Source organism: Sturnira hondurensis, unplaced genomic scaffold, assembly GCF_014824575.4.
Source record: "Sturnira hondurensis isolate 20B ecotype Veracruz unplaced genomic scaffold, ASM1482457v3 Scaffold0000880, whole genome shotgun sequence".
In the NCBI taxonomy this organism is placed as follows: Eukaryota; Metazoa; Chordata; class Mammalia; order Chiroptera; family Phyllostomidae; genus Sturnira; species Sturnira hondurensis.
The window spans coordinates 5,707,799-5,731,127 of NW_028073511.1; the positions used below are offsets into that span (position 1 = coordinate 5,707,799).

The following is a 23,329-nucleotide window of genomic DNA, read 5'->3' on the forward strand; positions in this document are numbered from 1 at the left end:
GCTGGATAGTTAAAATGAAGCAACCATATTATTTTTGCTGCCCTGCAGTGATATATAAACTAGTCATAGGTAGTGGGGAGTCCATTTATATAGGGCATATACCAAGTTCAGGGGGCCTAAAACTGATCAAGGAGATTCGACTATGTCCACTGGAAGGTTGTTCTCTCTTCAGACCATCATTCCGTCCATCTGTCCATCCATTCGTGCATCATTTATGTTGGGCTCCAAATAAGCAAAACACATTATATTTTGCTGAGAGGAGATACCAAGATGATTAAAGCATGGTCCCTTGGTATACTTAAGGATACATCCTCTTAAGGTTTGGATCAGACCAGGAAATACAAAGTACCTTGGAGGGATTGGATCCAAGTTTAGAACTTGATTCAAAGGGAGAAAAAAATTGAGAGAAAGTTAAGAAATAAGAAAGAGATGGGATCCTTCATCACCAGGAACTCCCACGGCCTGGATCTATCTAAGCCCGAAAAGGACTCTTTCTCTGACCCTGACCACTAAAGGATGTATGGGAGCTTAGAAGTTGTCCTGAGGGTAAAGTGGAGACGTGACAAAGTTCTCCTGAGCAAGTATCTAAGAACTACTGTAACCAAATTTAGAAAGAACTCTGGAGGGTTTGTTCATATAACACTGTAGTATTTTTCTTTCCACTTAGGAGAAATAAAGTCAAAATTTCAATTTAGGTTGGAAGAAAAGTGTATAATGGTTGGATGCCGAAAGAACTTGGGAAAAGAGATTTCATAGTTAAATCCTTAGGAGATTTTTGGAAACACTATAAATTCTCATTTGTCTTGAATAACTTCAGCAAAATCTTGCTGAAATTGACCAAAGATCATACTAGTCACCAACTTAGAGTATCGTCACCAAACAATTTTGTTGAGTTGTGGGCCCTCTCCCGTGGGTATTGGAACACTGGGTCTCCACTTATGTACTACAGAGTATAGTTAGGAGAGGACAGCGACTCTCCACTAGCAGAGGTTCAGGAATCAGTGAGAGCAGGAGAAGGGAACTTTTCTTTGTAAGGGTCCTGTCCTCATCCTCAAGTTTGAAGCTTTTAATTAAAGCCAGTTTGCAATGGAATACATGTTTCATTCTTTCCTTTTAATCTAAAGCTTCCAACTTCTCTAAGCTCTCATTCCTGGAAAAGCTTTTGGCAGTCAGTTGTTTCAACCCACAATTTCTGTAGCTTTTCATCATATTCTTTCTGCATCTAAGCCTCACTTCCCATATGTGGTCAGTAATGCCACCACCACCGGAAGTGCAGTGGTCCTCAGCATGGGCCTGTTTGCCCACACTAGGGAGAAATGGGGGGCAGGAAAGGAGTTCATTGTCCAGGGATCTCAAAATATTCTGAAACTAAAAGGAATAAATTATTACTCATTTTATACATGTGAAAATGGACACAGAAACATTAGGAAATTCTCTGAAGGTACAAAAAAAGCCAATCAGTGGGCCTGGGTCCTTCTCCCACAGGCAGGTGGCATGCTGGGCCTCCCTTTCAGTTGTCGGAGGTCGGTTGCTGGCCAACCAGCACTGTCCTCTCTACTTTTGAATTCTACAGGATGATAATGATTTTAAAATAAAACATTCCACTCACATTTTTGGAGCGTGTTCCATATTTTAGGCATTCTGCTAGAAGCCTCCAGGTGATATTACTAAATATGGACTAAAAATTGCTAATTTTTACACGCAATTACACTGAGGCCTAGGCCAGTTGGCTGACTCAGGAGGCACTGCTGGCCAACTAGCATTACCATCACTGCTTGTGAATTCTATCCAGGGGAGAATGGTTACATGAAGCAGCATCTGAGCAATTTCTGGTTCATATAAGACAACCTCCCTCCCTCCTTTCCTGATACTCATAATCATATTACTTTCTAGGTTGCTGTAAATCATACCTTTAAAGCCCTTAGCAGACAATCTTTTTAAATGAGACTATATACACAACACTATATGTGTGTAGTCACACACACATACACAATTATACTTATCTAAAAGATTATATATGTATATATATTATATTAAAAACTAAAAGTGACATCTCAATGGAAATATAGTGCCACATCTCTGCTAATTTTTTAATAGCAATCCCATACATGACGCTTTTCTGAAAGGTATGCCAGTACCATGGCTGACCAAATCATGTGGATATGACTGGCATACTCCTCAGACATAGTTTATCTCAGCAGAACACAGGGAGTTGTACATAAAATTTTTAGAACTATGCCCTGACTGGCATGACTCAGTGAGCTGGGCACTGTCCCACAAACCAAAAGGACACTGGTTGGATTCTGGGTCAGGGTACCTACCAGGGTTGCAGGCCAGGTCCCCAGTTAGGAGTGTGCGAGAGGCAACCCATCTGTGTTTCTCTCCCTCTCTTCCTCCTTTTCCCTCTCTCTAAAAGTAAATAAGTAAATAAAATCTTTAAAAAAATAAAATTTTTACAAGCATAAACGAAGCCTTCTGAGTCTTCTGGAGTAAATACCTCCAGGCTTAGTGGGACCACAGCCACGTAGCCTAGAAGTTGTATCCTTTGCTTACAGTAGTTTGTGAACTATGATACTGAGACTCTGTAACCCAAGTATTTTAAATGCTTCCACACCATTTCAAGAACAATCATAAAATTTAAACTCTTCCTCTACCATCGTCTAGAACAGAAAAAGAGCAGTTCTTTGCAAAGCTTGTTTAAGTGAGATATTTGAGTATCTAAAACCTACTGTGAAATCACATCATTAATGCCTTGATCTAGCAGCGCAATACTGGCTCCCTCATTAGACAAGTCGAGTTAAGTGTTAAGGTCACCCCAGTGGTGAGAGCTGGTGACCTGCAACATCGCGTCAACTGGCACGCTCAGGGACCACTGAACTCCTAGAATACTAGTTAAACGGATGCATCACCGTGTCAAACACTTTTAAGAATTAGGTTTTTAGAACCTCTCTTTAGAAACACGAAACCCCTGGAAACCGCTACCACAAATAGCCAACATCTTAAATAACTGCCCAGCCACCTGCTTTTCTCTAGGAAACATCAGAAAACTCTTGTCAGTAAAGCCATGTAGAGCTTATAAAGTCTCTATCTTTAAGATGAAATTTACTTATTTTGTTTGAGATAATTTATTTCCCTTTTCTGAGAAATATAAAGTCCCCACATCGGACTCAGTTCGAGGAACAGACTTAATTGCAAAAGAAGATCTCATAACAGAAGTGGGTACCAATGAACATCTATTTCTCTGTCACTTTAGTCTTGGCTTGGCACAGCATTCCAAATGGTATTCATTTGGAATGAGGAGACTGATGACATAACATGTCCCATCCTCCTAAGTGGCTTTACTAGAAGTGGGTAAGGGCAGAAAATATATATTCATCTGTCTATAAGCAACCAAAAACATACCAATTCATCTTGGAGTAATTTAACCAATAAGATGATTTAGAGGACAGTTCAGTGGCACCATTTTTGGAAGGTAAAAGCTTAGCAGAAGGAACATAAATCAAAGGTGACTGGCAGGTAAAGGATATACGCAGCAATCAGCCAAACCATGTGCACACTGGCACGAATTCAATGAGATCATTTATAAAATTTTTAAGGCAGGAGTACACAAAAGGGGGTCTGGTGCTAACTAAATCCACAGATAGCTTACATGCCACTGAAATAAACACTTCCAGATGCGGGTGCACAAAAACCTTTCACAGAAAGAAATGTTTTCTTTCATAAATCTGAAGGAGGAACTCTTAGCAGGGAAGGGCAAAAAGTCTGAAATTGAGACTGAGTTTTGCATGGGCTTGTTCAGATGGAATAATCATGTGGGCAGCGATGAACTGCACGTGTGTCTCCACCGGCAGCATCATTACAATCAGTGAGACCGAGTTTCTGGTAAAGCAAGGGAAGCATACTAACAACACAGTGCTATGTCCGTCCCCTAAACTCTGGTGTCTGGGTCACTGTTGCTCTCACTGATTTCCTTAGAGTTGCTTTTCCGGGGGAGGTGTGTGGTGTTGGAGATAACAGATTCACCCAGAGATGAAAACCTCTAATCAAAGTTTAGAAAAATGATGCTTTGGAACTTATACTAGCACAAAGCTATTGCAGGCATGGCTTTTATGATGAAACGATTTTCGAAATCTGGTTAGATTATAGTCATCTTTCAGGAATGCATGGCCAAATTCATCAATGGCTTAGAAAGTCAACTTTTTCATCAACACAGCCTAATAATATGTGGGGCTTTCTGGTCATATATATAAACACTCCCAGAAGTTCAAACGGAAAGCTAGAATATCTTTTTTTTAAAGTTCAGGTGATCTATGCACTGAGCTTCCCCTACCCCTTGCCCCCTGGAAATCCCCTTGACATTAGTTTCCTTGTTGAATCTTTACATTTTATGCAAATTCTTTGTAAGCATTTGAACACTAAATTTATTTTTGAGAATATTTTTCAGTGTTTGTTTTATACATTGGCCCAAATCATAAAGTTGTCATCTCCTATTCTTCTTTCATTCAGAGTCTTATTCTATTTATTCTTTATGCCAAATATCTCTTGAGCACATTCTGTCTTCTGCTCTCATTGTTGCTGCCTCAGCAGAGGCTTTCCTGGTCTTGTGCCTGCAGTATTCGTGGTGGCCACAGAATTGGTCTCTGCCTATTATATCCCCTAACTCCAGTTCCTCCTCTACACCGTCATCTGAGTTAATTTCCTACAAAGCAGATTCGTTCCTGTCAACTCCATGCTCAGAAACTTAAAACAGCTCCGTGATGACCATATCAGTTGTCCAAAAAGAAAATTTCCAAACGATTTGGAAAATTTCATACACCTGAAAACCCAGTACACATCAGAGATAAAAATTTATCTGTATTATTTAGAGAAAACCCTGTATTATTTGCAGAATACCTGTGAAGTACTTGGGGGTTTCTGCAGAACAGTTAAGATAACCACTGGTCTGCACCATAAAGTCTAAGTAGACTGGCTTGGAATCAAAGCCTTTTCAAAATGTCTTCTCCCTACCTTCGATGCTTCTTCCTTCATCTTCCCGCAATGCAGTCAAGGCTCAGTTCCTCACCTTGGCCTGACAGCCATACTGCTTTCACACATTTATCTTTTTCCCCCTACTTTACTCTTGCTCTTCTTTCTGCCTAAATTATCTCCCAGAGTTCTTACTCAGTTCCCTCACCTCTCATCACTTCAGCCCAAACGTTAATGACCTTGCAAAGCTTCCTTGACTTCCTCAGGCAAACTGTGCCCTTCTCAGTGCCTGATGCACTGTCTAACCTCCGTTACAATGCCTGTCACAGGGCACTGCTTACATGCACGTCTCCTCTGCTACAGCAGAACAGCCAGCTGCTTATCTCCATGTACCACACCTCCACTTCAACATATTTCTATCACAATGTTTGGCAAATGTATACTGAATTAATACATGCAGATATCAGAGCTATAAGGATCATAGGACATCCCAGGGATGTTATCATGGTCCTTCCACTTCTAAATCATTGTAATTCAGCTGTACAAGTATGGATTCTGCCAAATGGATAGTTACTACCTAGTCCAAACTCAGAAAGCCAGTGCTGTCCTTTGTACGTGAAGTGTGCTTTCAACCTACCAGGAGGGCATGGTCTTTGAATTGTTTTCCCAGCAGTTTTGGGTGATTGACTGACTTGTAGCAGTAAACAGTCTTGCCTGGCTGCCTTCATTCTTTATTTTAACCATCTGTGAGCTGACTGTGTGGGTGAAAGGTACTGCTTGCCCCTTAAAGCTGAAGTGAAGTTAGTTTGCCCACAAAGCATCAATCCCTAAGAGAGTCTTCTTTCGATAGCAGAAGAAAAACCCAGCGCAGAGCCGAGGCTGGTTTTCTTTCTCTGCTCCTCACGCCCCCTCTCCGTTCTCTCTCCTTAAAATACACAACTTGCTTGGATGAGGAATGCTTGTCAACTATAACTTATTTACTTATTAGGCTCTTACCTAATTAGTCTAGAATCTGGGAATGGGTGTTTTAGGTTAGATTAGGAATGTAGGATTAAATCAGAGCCAGAAATGTAGTCTCTAAGTTCTCTACTGGAAACTATAAAATCTGCACAAGTGTTTAGATTGGAATTGACAAGAACTTGTAGGCCAGGCTGTGAACTTCTGGAGCCAGAGAGTCAACTCAAATACTCTGTCCCTGGTATTCCCACCAGGGGTACAGCTGCCCAACTGTCACCTTGAGTGCACCCGGGCACATTCAGAGCCTGACACTGAGCTCTGCCCTCATGACTTCTGCCAAATAATCAACCAAAATACATCCAGATCTAGAGAGCCTACTTCACAGTTTGGGTATCTGCCCAGAATGGCAAGTGTACTGCAGTCAGGTGGGAGAGCCGCTCCGGGTGCCAGGGCAAGCGTTAACATCTGACTGACATCTGGGCTACGAATTCTCCCATCTCACAGCCTGAGGTCATACACAGGCAGTGTTCAGGGGTGGAATATTAGATCTGTGCATACACAGTCAGGGCTTTTTGGTTTAAATCAAATCTAACTAAAACACTACTCAGAAAAACAGTGCATAATTATTTTTTTCCTGCACATTTTTTCTACCTTGAATATAGCCTTAAATATACATTGGGTACAATAAGAGTAAGGTATCAGTTTCATTTCAGGAAGGTGTAAAATTTCCACTTAAAACAATTCACTTATTATATTGTGGGATTGACCATGAAACTCCATCTGTAAATTAAATGCAATTGAATAATTATAATTGTGTGACTATATAACCCTATTTAAGAAATTATCAAAAAGTAAATCATCATCAGTTTAACAGGGTCTCATCATGGCCGTTTGGAGGGGATTTTTTTGTCACACTATCAATAAAACAGTACACAAATGTTTCACTTAAATAAACCCTGCTGCCCTGGCCAAGATGCTAAATTGGTTATAGCATTGTCCTGACAGGCCAAGGTTGCAGGTTTGATCCTGAGTCAGGGCACATACAAAAACCAAGAACCAATGAGTCCATAAGTAAGTAGAACAACAAATCAATGTTTCTCTCTCTGTGTCTCTTTCCCTTGCTCTTTCTCTAGAAATCAAAAAACAAAACCCTGACAAGTGTTTATTTAAAAAAAAAAAGCAATGCATATGAATGCTAGATGTTTCTGGCAATGGTAAGTAAAAAATTTATTTCAATAAAACTAATTACTATATTTTTCAAACCGTAAGACATGCCTAGGTTTTAGAGGAGGAAAACAGGAAAAAAATTTTGAAGCAAAAAATGTGCTAAACTATTTAATAACATAAATAACATAATATTTCACTAAAATAAATGTAAACAGAACTCAACAGCAGCATTAACAACCATTATTCCTCCCAAATGGAGGGGGGTGCATCTTACAGTCTGAAAAATAGGGTAATTCTCTTCTAATATTCTTAATTGAAACATTTAAATAATATTTTTGCTAGGTGAACCTGAGCAATTTAATATACTGACTGAGTAATGTCTAATTCAGCAATTTTCTTTCTTTTAAAATTTTTTTAGAATTTGTTTTTTTTTAAATGATTTTATTTACTTATTTTTAGAGAAGGGGAGGGAGAGAAACATCAATGTGTGGTTGCAACCTGGGACCTGGCCCACAACCCAGGCATGTGCCCTGACTGGGAATTAAACTGGCAACCCTTTGGTTCACAGTGGGTAGAATTTGTTTATTGATCTTTAGAGAGACAGCAGAAGGGGGAAAAGAGTGAAAGACAGCAGTGAACAAAAGGGGGAGAGAGAAACATCCATTTGTTGTTCCACTTAATCTGTACACTCATTTGTTGATTTTTGGATGTGCCCTGACCCAAGATCAAACCCGAAACCTCGGAGCATCAGGACAACACTCTAACCAATTGAGCCACCTGACCAGGGCTCAGCAATTTTCAACCCTTTTCATCTCATGGCACACATAAACTAATTACTAAAGTCCTGTGACATGCCCTAAAATATGTCTTTTGCTGATCTGACAAAAAATAGCTATAAATTCGACTCATTCATACTGGATGGCTATTGTTATGTTGGTTATTGTCATTTTAGGAGTCAACACAAAATATTTTCTATTCTGTCCCTATTTCTTCAGAAGGTTGCAAAAACCTAGAAACTATGATAATACATTCAAATCTCAAGATTTAGCCCTTTTAAAATATTCTGCCCTCAAAGCTTCTCTTTGTTGTCAATTAATTCTTTTTGCTTGCTCTCATGTTCAAATTCTTCCTCTGTGCTACAAGATATAGCCTGCCTTTTACAATGAATGGTGAATCACTAACTTCTTTACTTTAAATTTAGAAAGTCTTTTAATGATACAAGCTTAGAGAAAATACACAGGGCTAATTAGGGCTATCAGCTTTTATTTCTATTTTGACCATCTTCCTGTTAGAAAAGACTGCTTTTCCTCGTTTCAAAAAAGTACCTGAAAATTCTAGAATTCTTTGCAAGATTTCTAGGGGCCTAACAGATCTTTGGTTTGACAGTCCATCTACAATTTTTGTGCTATGCAAAATAAAAGCTCTGTCATTTCATGTTTTATATTTAAATTTCTTATAAATGTGTAGATAATTAGGAAGTTAAGTCTTGGAACTTTGGTTTACTAGGTTTTTTTTTTTTCTAATTAAAGCAGTCCAAATAAAAGCTCTACATAGAACTGTGTAGGTGAGTACATCACCTTTGTATATAATACCCATGGTGAATAAATGTGAGGTGTTTACTGCTGATATAAAAATGAAGGCAGAAAAAAGCAAAATGTATTTGAATAGTTACTGTTTACTCTAGAAACAAACCAGTTAACAGTACTGGACTTTTCCAAAATGGAACTTGATAATGCCTTATACATAAATAACTGGCTGTGAATGTAAGAAATGTCAGATACTGCAGCAAAGAGTTCAAAGAGAGATGATCTCTCCTTACTTCTCCCCCAATTTTGCCTGACAATTAAAAACAGCTTTACAATGAACATGGGGTGCATGTATCTTTTCAAATCAGTATTTTCATTTTCCTTGAATACCCAGAAGTGAAATTGCTGAGTCATATGGTATATCTATTTTTAGAATAATCTCCATGCTGTTTCCCACGGGGCTGCACCAGTCTGCACTCCCACCAACAGTGCACAGGGCTCCCCTTTCTCCACATCCTCACCAGCGGTCATAGCTATACTTGATGACAACAGCCATTCCAAGTGGCGTGAGGTGGTATCTCGTCATGGTTTGATTTGCAACAACCTAGGTTTCATCGATAGATAAGTGGATAAATAAACTGTGTGTAAGTATAAATGAAATATTATGCAGCAATAAAAAATGTAATCTTGTCATTTGTGACAACATGGATAAATTTAGAGAGTATTATGCTAAGTGAAATAAGCCAGGGGAAGAAAGAAAAATACTATATGATTTTACTCATATGTAAAATCTAAAAAACCAAACCAAACAAAACTGAACTTAGAGAAAGAGACTAAAGTGATTTTTGCCAGAAGGGGAAGGGTGGGGGAATGGATAAAAAGGGGGAGAGAATACAATCAATATTACTGCAATAAACTGACACAGTGACAAATGATCATTGGAATTATTGAGGTGATCACACTGTAAGGTATAAAAATGCTGAATATTGTACATCTGAGCTAATGTGATCAGTATAAGGTTGTACAGCAGCTCTATGTAAATAAAATAAAAATAATAAAAGAGCTTTATACTATAACACGATCCTGTCACCTCTACTTGGCCATGTAGATTCATGATGCTCTGCTTGTGACAGCAGTACCGGTGTGCTGGTTACCAAATCTGAGTTCAATAAATGAAGCACAAAAGTTTGGCTGTGAAACTTTAAGCAATTATTTGTCAGAGATGGCTTTGCAGGTGACTGAGATTTTCTTTATGACATCTTTGAATAGCTTATAATATTTTAAGATACTTTAAAAACATTTTCCAGAAAACTATAGAGAGTTATTCTGGATAAGAAATCCATATATTGATTCCCTCTAAATAGTACTAATTTTAAATTGCATTTGTTAGATACTTTTAGGGAAACAGCTTTTAAGCAAACATTTCTCTTTTGAGCCACAGGTTGTGTAGAATGTTATTAAATACTGCTATATTCTAGTCAGAACTTCTTGATGCTGTGTAAATAAAATACAATAGAGAAATGAAGTGGACACTGTGATGGTCATAGCGTTACAACGGCCGCCCAAAACTTTCTGAGACACTTTCACTTTCCTACCAAGTGAGATTTTGAGAGTGGACCTTGTAGATATAACATAAAGACAGTGTAATAGTTGATAAAAAAAACACTTTTCGGTGGAACATCTTTTTAAAAAATTCTAACCCAAGGATATATTTATTGATTTCAGAGAGAGAAGAAGGGGAAGGGGGGGGGGAAGAGGGAGAGAAGAGGAGGGAGGAGGGAAGAAGACAGAGAGATCAATATATTAATTGATTTTGGTCGCAAATTAGATGGAAAAATGAAGGCTACACTAAGTAAAAGGAAGGAGAATGCACAGGGGACCAACAGTGATGGAAAGAAAACTGGGACTCAAATCAATGGAGTGGACCAGAAGAAAGAAAGAAAGAAAGAACCAATCAGAAAAGAATGAAGAAATAAGAATTCAAAAAATGAGGAGAGGCTTAGGAACCTCCAGGACATCTTTAAATGTTCCAACATCCGGATTATAGGGGTACCAGAAGGGGAAGAGGAACAGCCACAAGTGGAAAACTTATTTGAACAAATAATAAAGGAGAACTTCCCCAGTCTGGCAAAGGAAATAGACTTCCAGGAAATCCAGGAAGCTCAGAGAGTCCCAAAGAAGTTGGACCCAAGAAGGAACACACCAAGGCACATCATAATTACATTAGCCAAGATTAAAATGAAGGAGAGAATCCTAGAAGCAGCAAGAGATAAGGGGACAGTCACCTACAAAGGAGCTCCCATCAGACTGTCAGCTGATTTCTCAAAAGAGACCTTACAGGCAAGAAGGGGCTGGAAAGAAGTATTCCAAGTCATGAAATCCAAGGACCTACATCCAAGATTGCCCTATCCAGCAAAGCTTTCATTTAGAATGGAAGGACAGATAAAGTGCTTCTCAGATAAGGTCAAGTTCAAGGAGTTCATCATCACCAAGCCCTTATTATATGAAATGTTAAAGGGACTTATCTAAGAGAAAGAAGATAAAAATTTTGAACAGTGAAAGGACAGCCAACTCACAGTTATTAACAACCACACCTAAAACAAAAGCAAACTAAGAGGACAGCTAGATCAGGAGTGGAACCATAGGAATGGAGATCATGTGGAGGGTTACCAAGAGGGGAGTGGGAGGAGGAGAAGGTACAGAGAATAAGTAGCATTAGATGGTGGGGAGGAAACAGACAGGGGGAGGGCAAGAATAGTGTGGGAAATGTAGAAGCTAAAGAACTTAAGACACATGGATATGAACTAAAGGGGGGGAATGTGGGGGGAGGGGTGTGCAGGGTGGAGGGGAATGAAGGGGGGGGAAATGGGACAACTGTAATAGCATAATCAATAAAATATATTTAAAAAATATGTTATTTCCCATTTGTGCCCTGACCTGGGATTGAACCTGCAATCTCTGATATACAGGACAATGCTCCAACCAACTGACCCACCCAGCTAGGGTGTAGAACATCTTTTAATACATCTTAGAACACTTGTTGTCTATACAATGTAGTTTAGAAAATGCTATCTTGCATTTTCAGTATAAGAACACTTAAAGAGTTAAAAACAGAGGTGAGTCTACAGAGAGAAAGTTTAATGAGCAGGATTAATGAGCATTTATCGGCGCCCAGGCCCCAGTGAGCCAGAGTACTCAGCTTCTGTCCACAGAGCTCTGGAACTCACTCTGCAACCTTCAACTGGTTACTTAACTTTTCTGTAAATCTTAGTTTTCTCATCTCTAAAGTGGTAATGATACTCATCTTGCTGTGTTGGGAGAATAAATAACATAATTATGGGGAAAGGTTTCTATGAGAGTATTATATTAAGTTATTATTTTATCAACCAACACTTATCTCAAATTCTTAATGATTTCCTCTCCCAAGCTCTTCCAACTCCTTCATCCACATTTCAGACATTCCCCCCAACTAATCCTAAACTGAACACTATGCTAAGTCAAAGGATGTAAAATTTCTGATATTCAACTATTTTTGACCTGGAGAAACTGCAATTTCATATAATCTGACATAATAAATTTCATAACCACATCCCTACCCTATTTTAAAATTTAAAACAGCTAAAATTTTACACTTTTTTCTAGAGAACACTCATTTTTAGGCTGTTCTTATAAATATGCTATATGTTAATTTTTCCCCCTGAGAATCAGTAGCCTACAACTATAAAAATGTACTTGGGTCCAATCTATAATGGTAGATTCAGTACTTCCAAAAAATTTATTGAGAAAATTTTTACTTTCAGTAAAAATAAAAATATTTAATAATTCCTACCCTATTTCCACTTGGCATTTACATTTGAAAAGTATTATAATTTTTTGTGGTATTATATTTTCCAGGTTGAACACATAAAACACAGACAAATCTAGTGTGCCTATGACATAAGACTTACTCATTAACATGCAATTTTAAGTCAAAATATCCAAAGCAATCTGCTTTGCCACCTTTGTTTTTAAAAGTTTCATGTGAGGAATTCTTAAATGAAATTTCATAGTTTTGCCCCTACCTGTTTATTGTGAACACCCGAAGAAGCAACGATGCACGAGCATCCTTGTATGATAGATAGATACACAGCAGAATGAATGGCCTCAGTGGAAGGGCAGTGAACTGAGAGTCCTGGGGCTGGATTCCAGCACAGCCCAGTCACTCCTCTACAGGGTGCCTTTGGGTACACTGCTAAGCTGCTCTGAGACTGAACTAACTGGCTTTCTTAAGCCTTAGCCAGCTTTAAAATACTATGGATTCTGCCTCAGAATTTAAAATACCTCAGTGAACATTGAAGCAACTTACTTCTAGGGATGCGCTTAAGGATGCTTCAGGCTAATGACCATGCTCACATAAGCAATTTCACTGTCTCACCCCAGTTCAATAGAAAGCCACCTGATAACATGTAAGCTCAGGGGGTTAACGTATTTTTCTACTCTGAATATCATTCAGGAGAAACTAAGATAGATGTAGGCATTACACATGGGATTATGTCATCTTGCTCAGTGAACAGTTTCCTTTCTCTGGCTTTCCAAATTATAGACCTGGTTTTGTATCAGCCATTCACAGCACTTCCCATTGAGAGCTGGGATTGAGCTTCAGAGGAGGTAACCATGGGCACTACCCACTGTTTGTAAACTGCAAGGATCTAGATAAAACATATCTTACCACCTTCTAAATGACAGACAACCAATACACTGGGTTACCTTTTGGGGCATTTTCTCCGAGAGGAAAAACAAAATGCCCTAACTATAAAACTCCACTTCTTTCACAAAATTTTAAAGTGTCTTTTCATCTAAACTTGCACAAGTAAACTCAAAGAATATTATTTTTTAAAAACAATTACCGGCCCTCTGTGTAGCTCAGTGGATTAAGCACCAGCCTGTGAAGCAAAGGGTCGCTGGTTCGATTCCCAGTCAGGGCACATGCCTGTATTGCAGGCCAAGTCCCCACTAGGGGACACATGAGAGGCAACCACACACTGATGTTTCTCTCCCACTTTTTCTCCTTCCCTTCCCCTCTCTCTCTCTCAAAAAAACAAAACAAAACCAAAAAAAACCCCCCAAAACCCCCAACCAATTACCAAAAGGTTTGAAGTTCTAGGCTGTAAAAGAAAATACTCTTCAAAGAAATTAATCTTCATGGACAACAGTGCAGTGACTGTAGGGGGTTAGGGTGGGAGGAGGTGGAAGAGGATATGAGGAGGACAGATGGTAAAGGAAAAACTACAATAAAAATGAAAAAGATACTAAGTTTCTAATAGGGCAATCCATTTAAAGCTTTGGCTATACCTTGTTCAATGAGTCCTGATGCACTTGTTAATGTAAGTTTTCTCCCTTTACTTTTCTACATTTTCTCAAGTTTCTAACATACTAACACTACTTTCATAAACAATAAAATGAAGAAATTTTAAAAACTGAGGAAATAGAGGCTAGTAATAATTTATTTTGAAAAGTTATCACCAACTCTGATAAAGTCATCATCCCTGAAAACTTCTTAAATTACATAATTATAAACTCATAAAAACTGAATTTGATGAAGCATTATAACTTTGGGGCTGTGACATTTGCTCTTTAGATTTCTGTTGCGTAAGAGCTAGTGTACAGAATCCAGGTAGTATGCAAAAATCTATTGGTAACTATGTGCATTCAGTTACTGAGACCTTAGTTTTCAAGGTGATGGTGATTAAGAAAAATTAACTTTCTTCAACCATTATTAATCCCCAAAGTAAAATGAGTATCTATTTATTCTAAGGAACAATCATCTTTAAATGATACTTAACTTTTAATGGTATAAAGTTTATACCTATTAGTCTGCTTATAGACTAATAGCCTATATACTATGGGTTTATGAAAAAAATCATATTATTCAGATTTTAGTTTCTTCTGTGATTACAAAGTGAGGCCTGTGTGTGTGTGTGTGTGTGTGTGTGTGAGTGAGTGACTGAATGGTGTAAGAAATGGCTTCTACTTTAACCTCTATACTTATACATTTCTAGAAACTCTATTACAGCTACTACTGCTACTTCTACTATTATTAATATGATTTATTAAGAGCTTACCACATATCAAGTTCATATACTCCATCCCCACTCAACGAATTGCAACAGTGCAGGCACGCCTCATTTTACTGGCCTTCGCTTTGTTGCACTTCACAGATGTTGTATTTTTTGCAATAACTTTCAAATTATTGGCTACATATAAATCTCTGTGTTCCATAAATAAAAACTATTTGCTCAAGACCCTTCACCAGCAAGAACACTAATTATATATGGCTATTTGTGACACTCTTTATTATGGTGGTCTGGGGCCAAACCCACAACAGCTCCAAGGTCTGCCTGCATTGTTGTGGCACATTGGCTTTGATTGGTGAGTTCTTCCTTTTCTATATTCTCAATCCCATGCAGAAGATCAGAGAAAGTATCATACCTAGAAGGTTGAAGTAATTTTCTTGAGGCCAAGCTATGGATCAGATTAAGTGAAGGAACGAAGGCTAAAATTCAGGGCTTCCAACTCCCAGCTCCAAAATCTCTCTTCTAAAACACACATTTCTGCAACTGTCCTCACCTGTATATGCCTGGCCTTCTGTATACACATGCTAAAGAATGTTTAAAATTAATTTTATTTTGCTTATCTTTTAGTTTTGCTAAATAATCCTGAAAATCACTTCAGAGCCTGTGATTTATAGTAGTTATTTTAGAGTACTCATGCAATCTAGAATGTCCTCAGTGGTTTTGATGCTTGGTATCTCATATTGTCTGTTTACTTATAGTGATTGATACTACGTGAGGTTACACTGTGTGGTGACTGACTTGATCCTAGAACCAAACGACCAGGGTTCAGATCCCAGCTCTGCCACCAACTAGCTAAGAAGCCTGATGGAAGTTTCTTCACCTCTCTACGGCTCAGCTTCCTCGTCTGTCCAGTGGATGTAATAATAGAACGTGCCTCAAGACAGAATTTACAAGTGTCTCCACAACAGTCACACGAGGGGCAGGTAAGTGATATTTAAACTATAATCCCTTCCCTTTCTTACTCCAGCAGCCATGCAGAGCAAAGCATTGTTTGTATTTTTTCCTCTCCTCCAACAGGGTTTTACTCATTCATTTCTTCTATTATTTCAACTAGTTTCCAAGGTGAAGAACACACAATTCTCTATACAGAGAACTGTATTGTCAAAACTCATAATGTTGTGATTTTGTATAAATTATTTCAAAAGTGATATAGTACAAGTCAGAATGATGCCTCACCAAAAGCATTTTATGAATTTGTTGACTGACGTTGGAATTCAGTTTCTATGTAACCTTTTGGTTATTTTACTTCTTCAAATGAATTTCAAATTATTGGCTACATATGAATCAAGTTACAAATGCTATCAATTAGACGTCTTATTTAAAAATATACCAGACAAGCATTCTAGATACAGAATGGTATGTTGCAAAGATAAGATCTCTGTGATCCATAAATATAAACTATTTGCTCATAGGCATTTTAGTTTACAGAGGAAATTTTACATTGAAGGTTAGCCTAGCCATTCTGTATGGAAATTTGGGTCTCAGTCTACCGTAACTACAGCGGCGGCCCACATGCCTCCTTTCCTCCTAGGTGCTACAGCTCAGAGCTTAGGAGCAGAGTGACACCTAAAGCATCACCTCAGGGAGCAGGCCTCAGGGAACTGAGCCTCAGCCCCCCCAACATCAGGAGCCCCTCCAACGGGCAGTTGAAGGTGTATGAAAACCAGGGCAGGGTGGCCACACTGTTAGCATAAACAGGCCACAAATCGATCCCACTTTAAAGAGAATTTTTAACTTAAATAGGCAGGTATATATGTGTGTGCATATATATATTCTCTTTCACACACACACACACACACACACACACACACACACACATACTCTGAAACTCTGTCTTCCTGATCCTATTACTTGTGATATAAAATGGAATACGCATATTTAGTCTTGTAGGCTGGGAAAATTCTTATAGCTCTAGGAAATGAAGCAAGACTTTCAAGGCAGGTCCTTTCTCAGGAGTGATACAAACGGGGGTGCCCCTGTGTGATGAAGTTCTTTACCATTTACTGTTGATTTTGCCCACCTACTCTGGCAGTGGCTAAGTGAACCTTCTAGGTCGTGGTTTACTTGTTCTATTTTCCAGATCTTCTTAAATTAAGCATTTTAAAATTGCATCATTAGTTTCAAAGGCATGTTGGTTATATAGTTATTAGATAAATAACTATCAATATTAGTTTAAAGTATGCAGAATGGGACAAAAGTAGGTTTACAGTTGTTCATATAGAAAAAATACAATAACCATTAAATAGTAATAATAATACAAGAATGAACTGTTTTGTGTACTCACAACTGTAAACCTACTCTTGCCCCACTGTATATGTTATACTGATGTGTGTGTGTATAATGTTTGTTATACTGTATATGTTATACTGATGTGTGTGTGTATAATGTTTGACACAGACATTCTGCTTCAGTGTATTAAAGCAGAAATAAATAAAATAAGAGAAACAAATGGTAAATTCTCTGTCCCTCGGTCACAAATCAAACCTCAATTTCTGAAAATCAAATCAATTCCTGGTAAACAGAGAAGGACTTGGAGATAGTTCTATTAACATGAATAAAGTATTTTCAAAAAGGGCCACAAGATGAGCATTTAATTAACACATACACATATATTTTCTTCAAGCTATTGAAATACAGTCTTTAATTCTCTATTTAAAAAACAACAACAACCCTGATTATAAGCTTTAAAAGCATTTGAAGACGTGAAAGACCATCTGCATTTTAGCCGCCTTCAAAGCCAGTAAAGAAGTCATTTCTTCTTCTTCCAAGTCGGAGTGTGTTTAGGAGCAGGACGCCTGACAGAAGTGGTGTTGCCAATCTAACCAGTTTTAAAATACAAAGTGCTTCTAGCAATATTTGGATACATATAATTTGACAAAGAAGTTTTATAAACCTAAGCTTTGAAAAATAGAAAATATAAGCTCCAACAAAAAAGCATAATTTGTAATTGAAAGAAAATAATATTTTGTAGAAAAAACTGTCCTTCCAAAAAGAGACAAAAATGACTAACTTTTATTTCCCAAGAGAATTATGCCACTTTTATACAACAAAATTACAGTCACCACAAATTGCTTTCAACAATTCCATTGCTTCTTCATTTGACCACTTGAAAATCAAAATTCTTTCAGATTATAAATATAACTTTTTATAACTCTGTTATTACGTACTGTGAATGGGGAAAGGGGGCCGATCCTGTGGCCATAGCGTCGGATGGCCTCTCTGATGTGGCAGGGCTGGATGGCATCGCTGTGAGCCTCTGCACCACAGGCCGCAGTGCTCTGTGACAGAAAAACACATAAACTGTTACTAAATCAAAAACACACAACTGGGTGTACAGTGTACAAAATAGGAAAATGAACTTTTATAAAAATGGATGGTTTTTCCTTTAGGATGCACAGCATTGCTGCCGTATACTACATCTGAAAAGAAATCCACTAACAAATCAAAGATGACTTTTATGTCCTCCCCTCCTAGCAGACCTAGCAACAGCAATTTTTACGCTCCTGGTATCTCACCGAGGCTCACCTCGAGGTGCAGGAGAATAGCAGCTTGCATGGGCACGAAGTGTCAGAGGCTGGCTGGAAGAACCACAGGAGTTATTTTTAAAAAATCAACATTTATTATTATAAATGTTTCTTTGGAGCTTACTGGACATATTTCTGACATAACTCAAGGATCATCAATTTTAAAATGAAAAATATAATTGCTATACATTTATTTATAATATGGTCATAAAAGATCATTTCAACGTGGTGCTAATTTCTAGGTGTCCTCAGGACAAAACTGAAATAAAATAAAAACTTTCTATTTTAATCTGCTTCATCTGTGAAAGGTAGGTTTTAGAGTTCAGAAAGATATAAGAAAGAGAAAAATTACTTGCAATGAGAGTATGGATACTAACTCAAGAAATGTATACAACATGATTTAAAAATGTTTTTTAAGTAGACTCCTGGTTCAGTCGCAGGCTCTAGCTTCCCCGCTACCTGGGTCCATGTCCTGTCACTTACCCACTCTTTCAGGTCATATAATCTCTCTGCACTTCAGTTTCCTCATCTGTGAAACTTAGGTAATAATTATAATTGCAGGGCACACCAGATGTCAGATTAACAATGTTAAAGAATCAAGAGAAAGAAATAGTAGCTTTTATATTACTGTAACTGTGGTCTAGAAGTCATTCAAAGTCACATAATGAAGATTGTTTATTTTTCTGATAATTACTACAGTTACCACTCTCATAATTCCTTGTAGGGGTATAATTAATACAACCTCTATGGGTAGCAATTTGGCAAAATCTTATCAAAATGAGAAAACACAATCATTTTTGATCTAGTAATTTCTAGTAATTATATATATATAATTTTATATACATACACACACACATATATTCACTGGATTGAACTAATCTTCTTAATGAGGTAACAATGAAATAAGTTATAATACATCTGTTCAATGTAATAGAAACCACCCCCCCAAAATGATACAGTTGCATGCATACTCCTATTGAGCTCTATATATCCTGTCTCTAACATGCATACTGTGTGAAACAACACAAGGTATACAACAGAGTGGCACTCTGTTACCACTCATTTTTTAAAAAAGCGGGGGGCTGAATGTTACATACTCATCTGAACCTGAGAGTATTTCTGTAAGGGTACACCAAAACTCAGTGACCACGCTTAAGTCTCTGGGTATAAATAGGTGGCTGGAGAACAGGGGCTTAGAAGAGACATTTTTCACTGTATATTCTGTACTTTTAAAATATACTTTTTCTTTTTTGCACTTTGTGCACACTTTTCCTATCACAAACTAGTAAAATAATTTTAAAATTCTTACAAAACAACAGCATCAGCTAATTATCCAAGCTGAACCTAAAATAAGATTTAAAATTTCAAACAAAATAGATCTCATTTTTACTATTTTAACAAGATGTGAAATAAGCCAAATAGGAATTTACTTCAGGGTCTCTTTCTCAATTCTGTTCCAACAATACCCTAAATAACATATCTGCTATGCCCACAATAACATGGATTAAGTTATATAATAACACAGGTCAAACCCACACTTTGGCACTGATATAAAAGTGCACAGGGTTTTTTCTTGATTCTTATTCCACATTCTTTGTTTCAATTGGAATACACTGGAATGAATGCAATTATCAGGTGCCTGACTAAGGTAAAGGTACTTCTGTGAGTCCATGTGGCTCCAAAATGCGAACACGACTAACGTGCCTACATAATCAGACTCATTAGCCAGCTAGGTGTAACAAATGCTTATGAAGGAAGCTGAGGCATTCCATCCATGCGCAGAAATGAATGTAAATAATTAGCTGTATTTGGAATCTAAAGGAAGTTTTCTAGTGGAAACTCAAGTGGAAATAGAAAGAGAGAGACATCCAGAGTGCCAATACCCTGCGTACTAAGTGGGGCGGGAACTCCGTCGTGTGCACCCCTTCCTCCAGGGCACCTCCTTTCTCCTTGCAAAGTGAATTTATGTTTCATTTTTCTTCATGGCCAGTGGGGATTCTACTTGTCCTCTACTTTCCCAAATAAATTTGGTTTTGGTCAAAACCTCTTAGAGCCTCTGCGTGGCAGAGAGGAACTGTCTGCAGACAGGAACGTGGCTATCTGAGAACACTGAAGTAGGAAGCTACCTGTGACTGCTGTTTGTAGGACATCGTATGACATCAGGACAAGCTTGCCAGCCTAGCTGAGTCATGTTATCTGCACCACAAAGATGAAGTTAACTTATATAAAAATAAAAATATTCAATTTTGTGAAAATGTCTTTAGCTTTGCCATTCTGCTCTCTGTGAACAACTGCGAACATCAGCGTGCAGTCGCCGTGTGCGTTCTGCACTTACTGGTTTGCCCACTGGACTCTTTGGAAGGGAACCTTTGAATCTAAAATGTATTCCTGGTACTGTTTCCATCCCAACAAATACCTTCATCAAGTTCACAATTCATACCGAGTTTAAAAAATTTTAATTTAGCAGTGACTCTAGCATTTTTGTGATATTCTTCATAATTGTCCCAGAAGAATTAGCATTAAATTTATATATTTGTTATCTAATATTAAAAATCTTATATCTGCTATAGACACATATGAAGGGTATTAGATTTATGTATCAATTCATGTTTCCGATTCTGATTGTGCCCACATTTTAGGACATTCTTTACATTTTCAAAACTATAGCCCACATGTATGACAAAATACTGATTCTTGTTGGCTATAGTTGCCGAAACCTCTATGGGGCCTAAACTCTTTATTGACTTAAGTAAAGGACAAGCTAATAGTAAAGTTCTTCATAAGTCAGGTCTCCTTCCTCATGGCTGCATTTGAACTCCATTCCTGTCTCCCTTCATTCCTGTCTCTCTCCTACCTTTATTTACATCTCTTCATCAGAAGTCAATGCTGGGTACTGGAAGCTGAAGTCTTACATATTTGCTGGATTTGAGTACTGCCCCTGTACTTGTCCTTGCTGGCTTGCACTGAATAGAATCTCTTGCAGTTTGAACTCTCACCCGTGGTACAATAAGTTACAGTGAAATTTCTGTTGCCCTTGGATCTATCACAAATGTGTATGTCCTCTTTTCTTCCCAACTTAGAAGTTGTTGGCAAGGTGCAAGCATCCTATTCTTGTTCAGCCTTTCCCTTGCCAGGGTAATCCAATGTTTAAGAAGGATGTGAAATCTCAGACGATTGCCTCTTATTCTTTCCCCACCCATGGTAGACCATATCTTTTGTTACACTTGAAATACTAAGTCTTACAAAGGAGCAACACATATCTCAGCTTACAGCAAGTGGAAGGTTAGTCCTACTATTACTAATACTTCTGTCACTCACTGACCACCAAGGTTGACATATAATCTGACTGACCAGGCAAGCGTCCTTCTCCTCCTTGTTTTATACATCACTTTCCAGATCTTTGTGATTAGAGAGGACTTCTTTTCAGATGAAAGTGGGCCATTCTTTGGCCAAAGGATATAGTATATAATGTGATTAATTTTTTCAGTCTAAAGTTTGATTGTGATATTAATGGTTAAAATTGCAGTTCTATCGAATTAGGAAAAGCTTTACTTTAAAGAAATTAAAAGTAGAAGTAGTATTTAAAGATTAGACAAAAGAGAATCACTGAACTTTCAAGGATTCACACATTCTTAAATCTGGAAGGAACACAAAAAATATCACCTGTTCCAACCTTTCCCCATCCCTGCCCCCTTTTAATAGATGAGAGAGTAAAGAAAAGGGATGTGCTAAAGATCACTATGATAGAATCAGAATATAGCTGTACATCAAATCTCTTGGATTCTTACACACACAGCTGGTATATAACTAGAGGTTTTATTATTTTATGTAGAATGAATTGCACCATGTTACCACCACAGCTGAAGTTCCCAGTGAGTAAGAATAAAAATATAGCAAAACTGTACAAATATAGAAAGATGTGTATAAGTAAACAGAGAAATAAAGAACATGTTTGAAGCAAGACATTATTAACTTTGATGCCAGTAAGTTTAATTTTAGGGAAACTCAGATACGCACGGGGCTAACACTTCCTTGTTTCAGGGCGCGTCTGCTGTAAAATAACTCTGATTTAATAGCTTCAGCAAGATCAGGAGAGAACTGTTTAAATATTTATAAGAAAGAAATGTCAAGAATATCCAAACTTATCAAGAATTGTTTTATGTAGGTATAAGTACCAAGTTAATTACAATTTCTTACATACTTTGTAAAGCAAGTCCCCTGGAGAAATTTTTAGGTAACATTTTGTTACCTTACTTGTAGTTACTAAATGAGTTAGCTCTATAGCTGAACTTCTTTACAACTACTTTATAACATAGACATTCCTTATGGTTGGGATTTTCCCTTCTTAAATAAGCAAGCTGTGTCATTTTGTAAATGAAGGGGGAAACCAGATGAGGCCGAAAATTAAATCTGCTGACTCTCCATTATGAAATTACATCTTGGCATGGTTCTTCTGTTTGCAATGGCAAATAGTTCTTGCTGTACCCACTTTGTTGTAGATGAACTTTAGACAAATTGGAAAAAAACAAGTACCCGAAAGCAAAAGAGATTGACCAAAACTAGGTGGAAAACGGAAGCGGCGTGTGTAAGAAGAGTGTAATGGCAGTGAGGTAAGTTTCCTTCATTCCAGAAAGGAATGAAGAAATGAGAATTCAAAAAAATGAGGAGAGGCTTAGGAACCTCCAAGACATCTTTAAACGTTCCAACATCCGGATTATAGGGGTACCAGAAGGGGGAAAGAAACAGCCACGAGTGGAAAACGTATTTGAACAAATAATAAAGGAGAACTTCCCCAGTCTGGTAAAGGAAATAGACTTCCTATTTCTATAATCAATATAATATATTTAAAAAAATAAATAAAAAAATAAATTATGACAAAAAAATAGAACAAGCAGAAAACAGCAAAATAGCTGACCTATATCCAACCATTTCAATGAATAGCACTCATTATCAGGGACTTAAAGATTATAATTAAAAGATGCACACAGAAATAAAGGGAAAAGATGTAAGACCCAATTATTTGTTGTCTATAAGAGATGTATTTTAAATATTAAAGACATAGATATAATGAAAGAAA

The 23,329-nt window shown here is 37.6% G+C and overlaps 1 protein-coding gene across 7 annotated transcripts in view; it reads right to left on the reverse strand.

Annotated features, from left to right (window-relative positions):
* The window catches only part of SUPT3H (SPT3 homolog, SAGA and STAGA complex component), a 482,255-nt gene that overhangs the window by 77,598 nt on the left and 381,328 nt on the right, over positions 1-23,329 (reverse strand). For 5 of the 7 annotated variants that reach the window (XM_037054117.1, XM_037054109.1, XM_037054100.1 and 2 more), the window contains one exon: positions 17,896-18,006. In XM_037054117.1, coding sequence (XP_036910012.1) covers positions 17,896-18,006 — 111 coding nt within the window. Of the gene's footprint in view, positions 1-17,720; positions 18,007-23,329 lie in introns of those variants that run through there. The other 2 variants (XM_037054082.1, XM_037054091.1) reach the window with 1 other exon arrangement.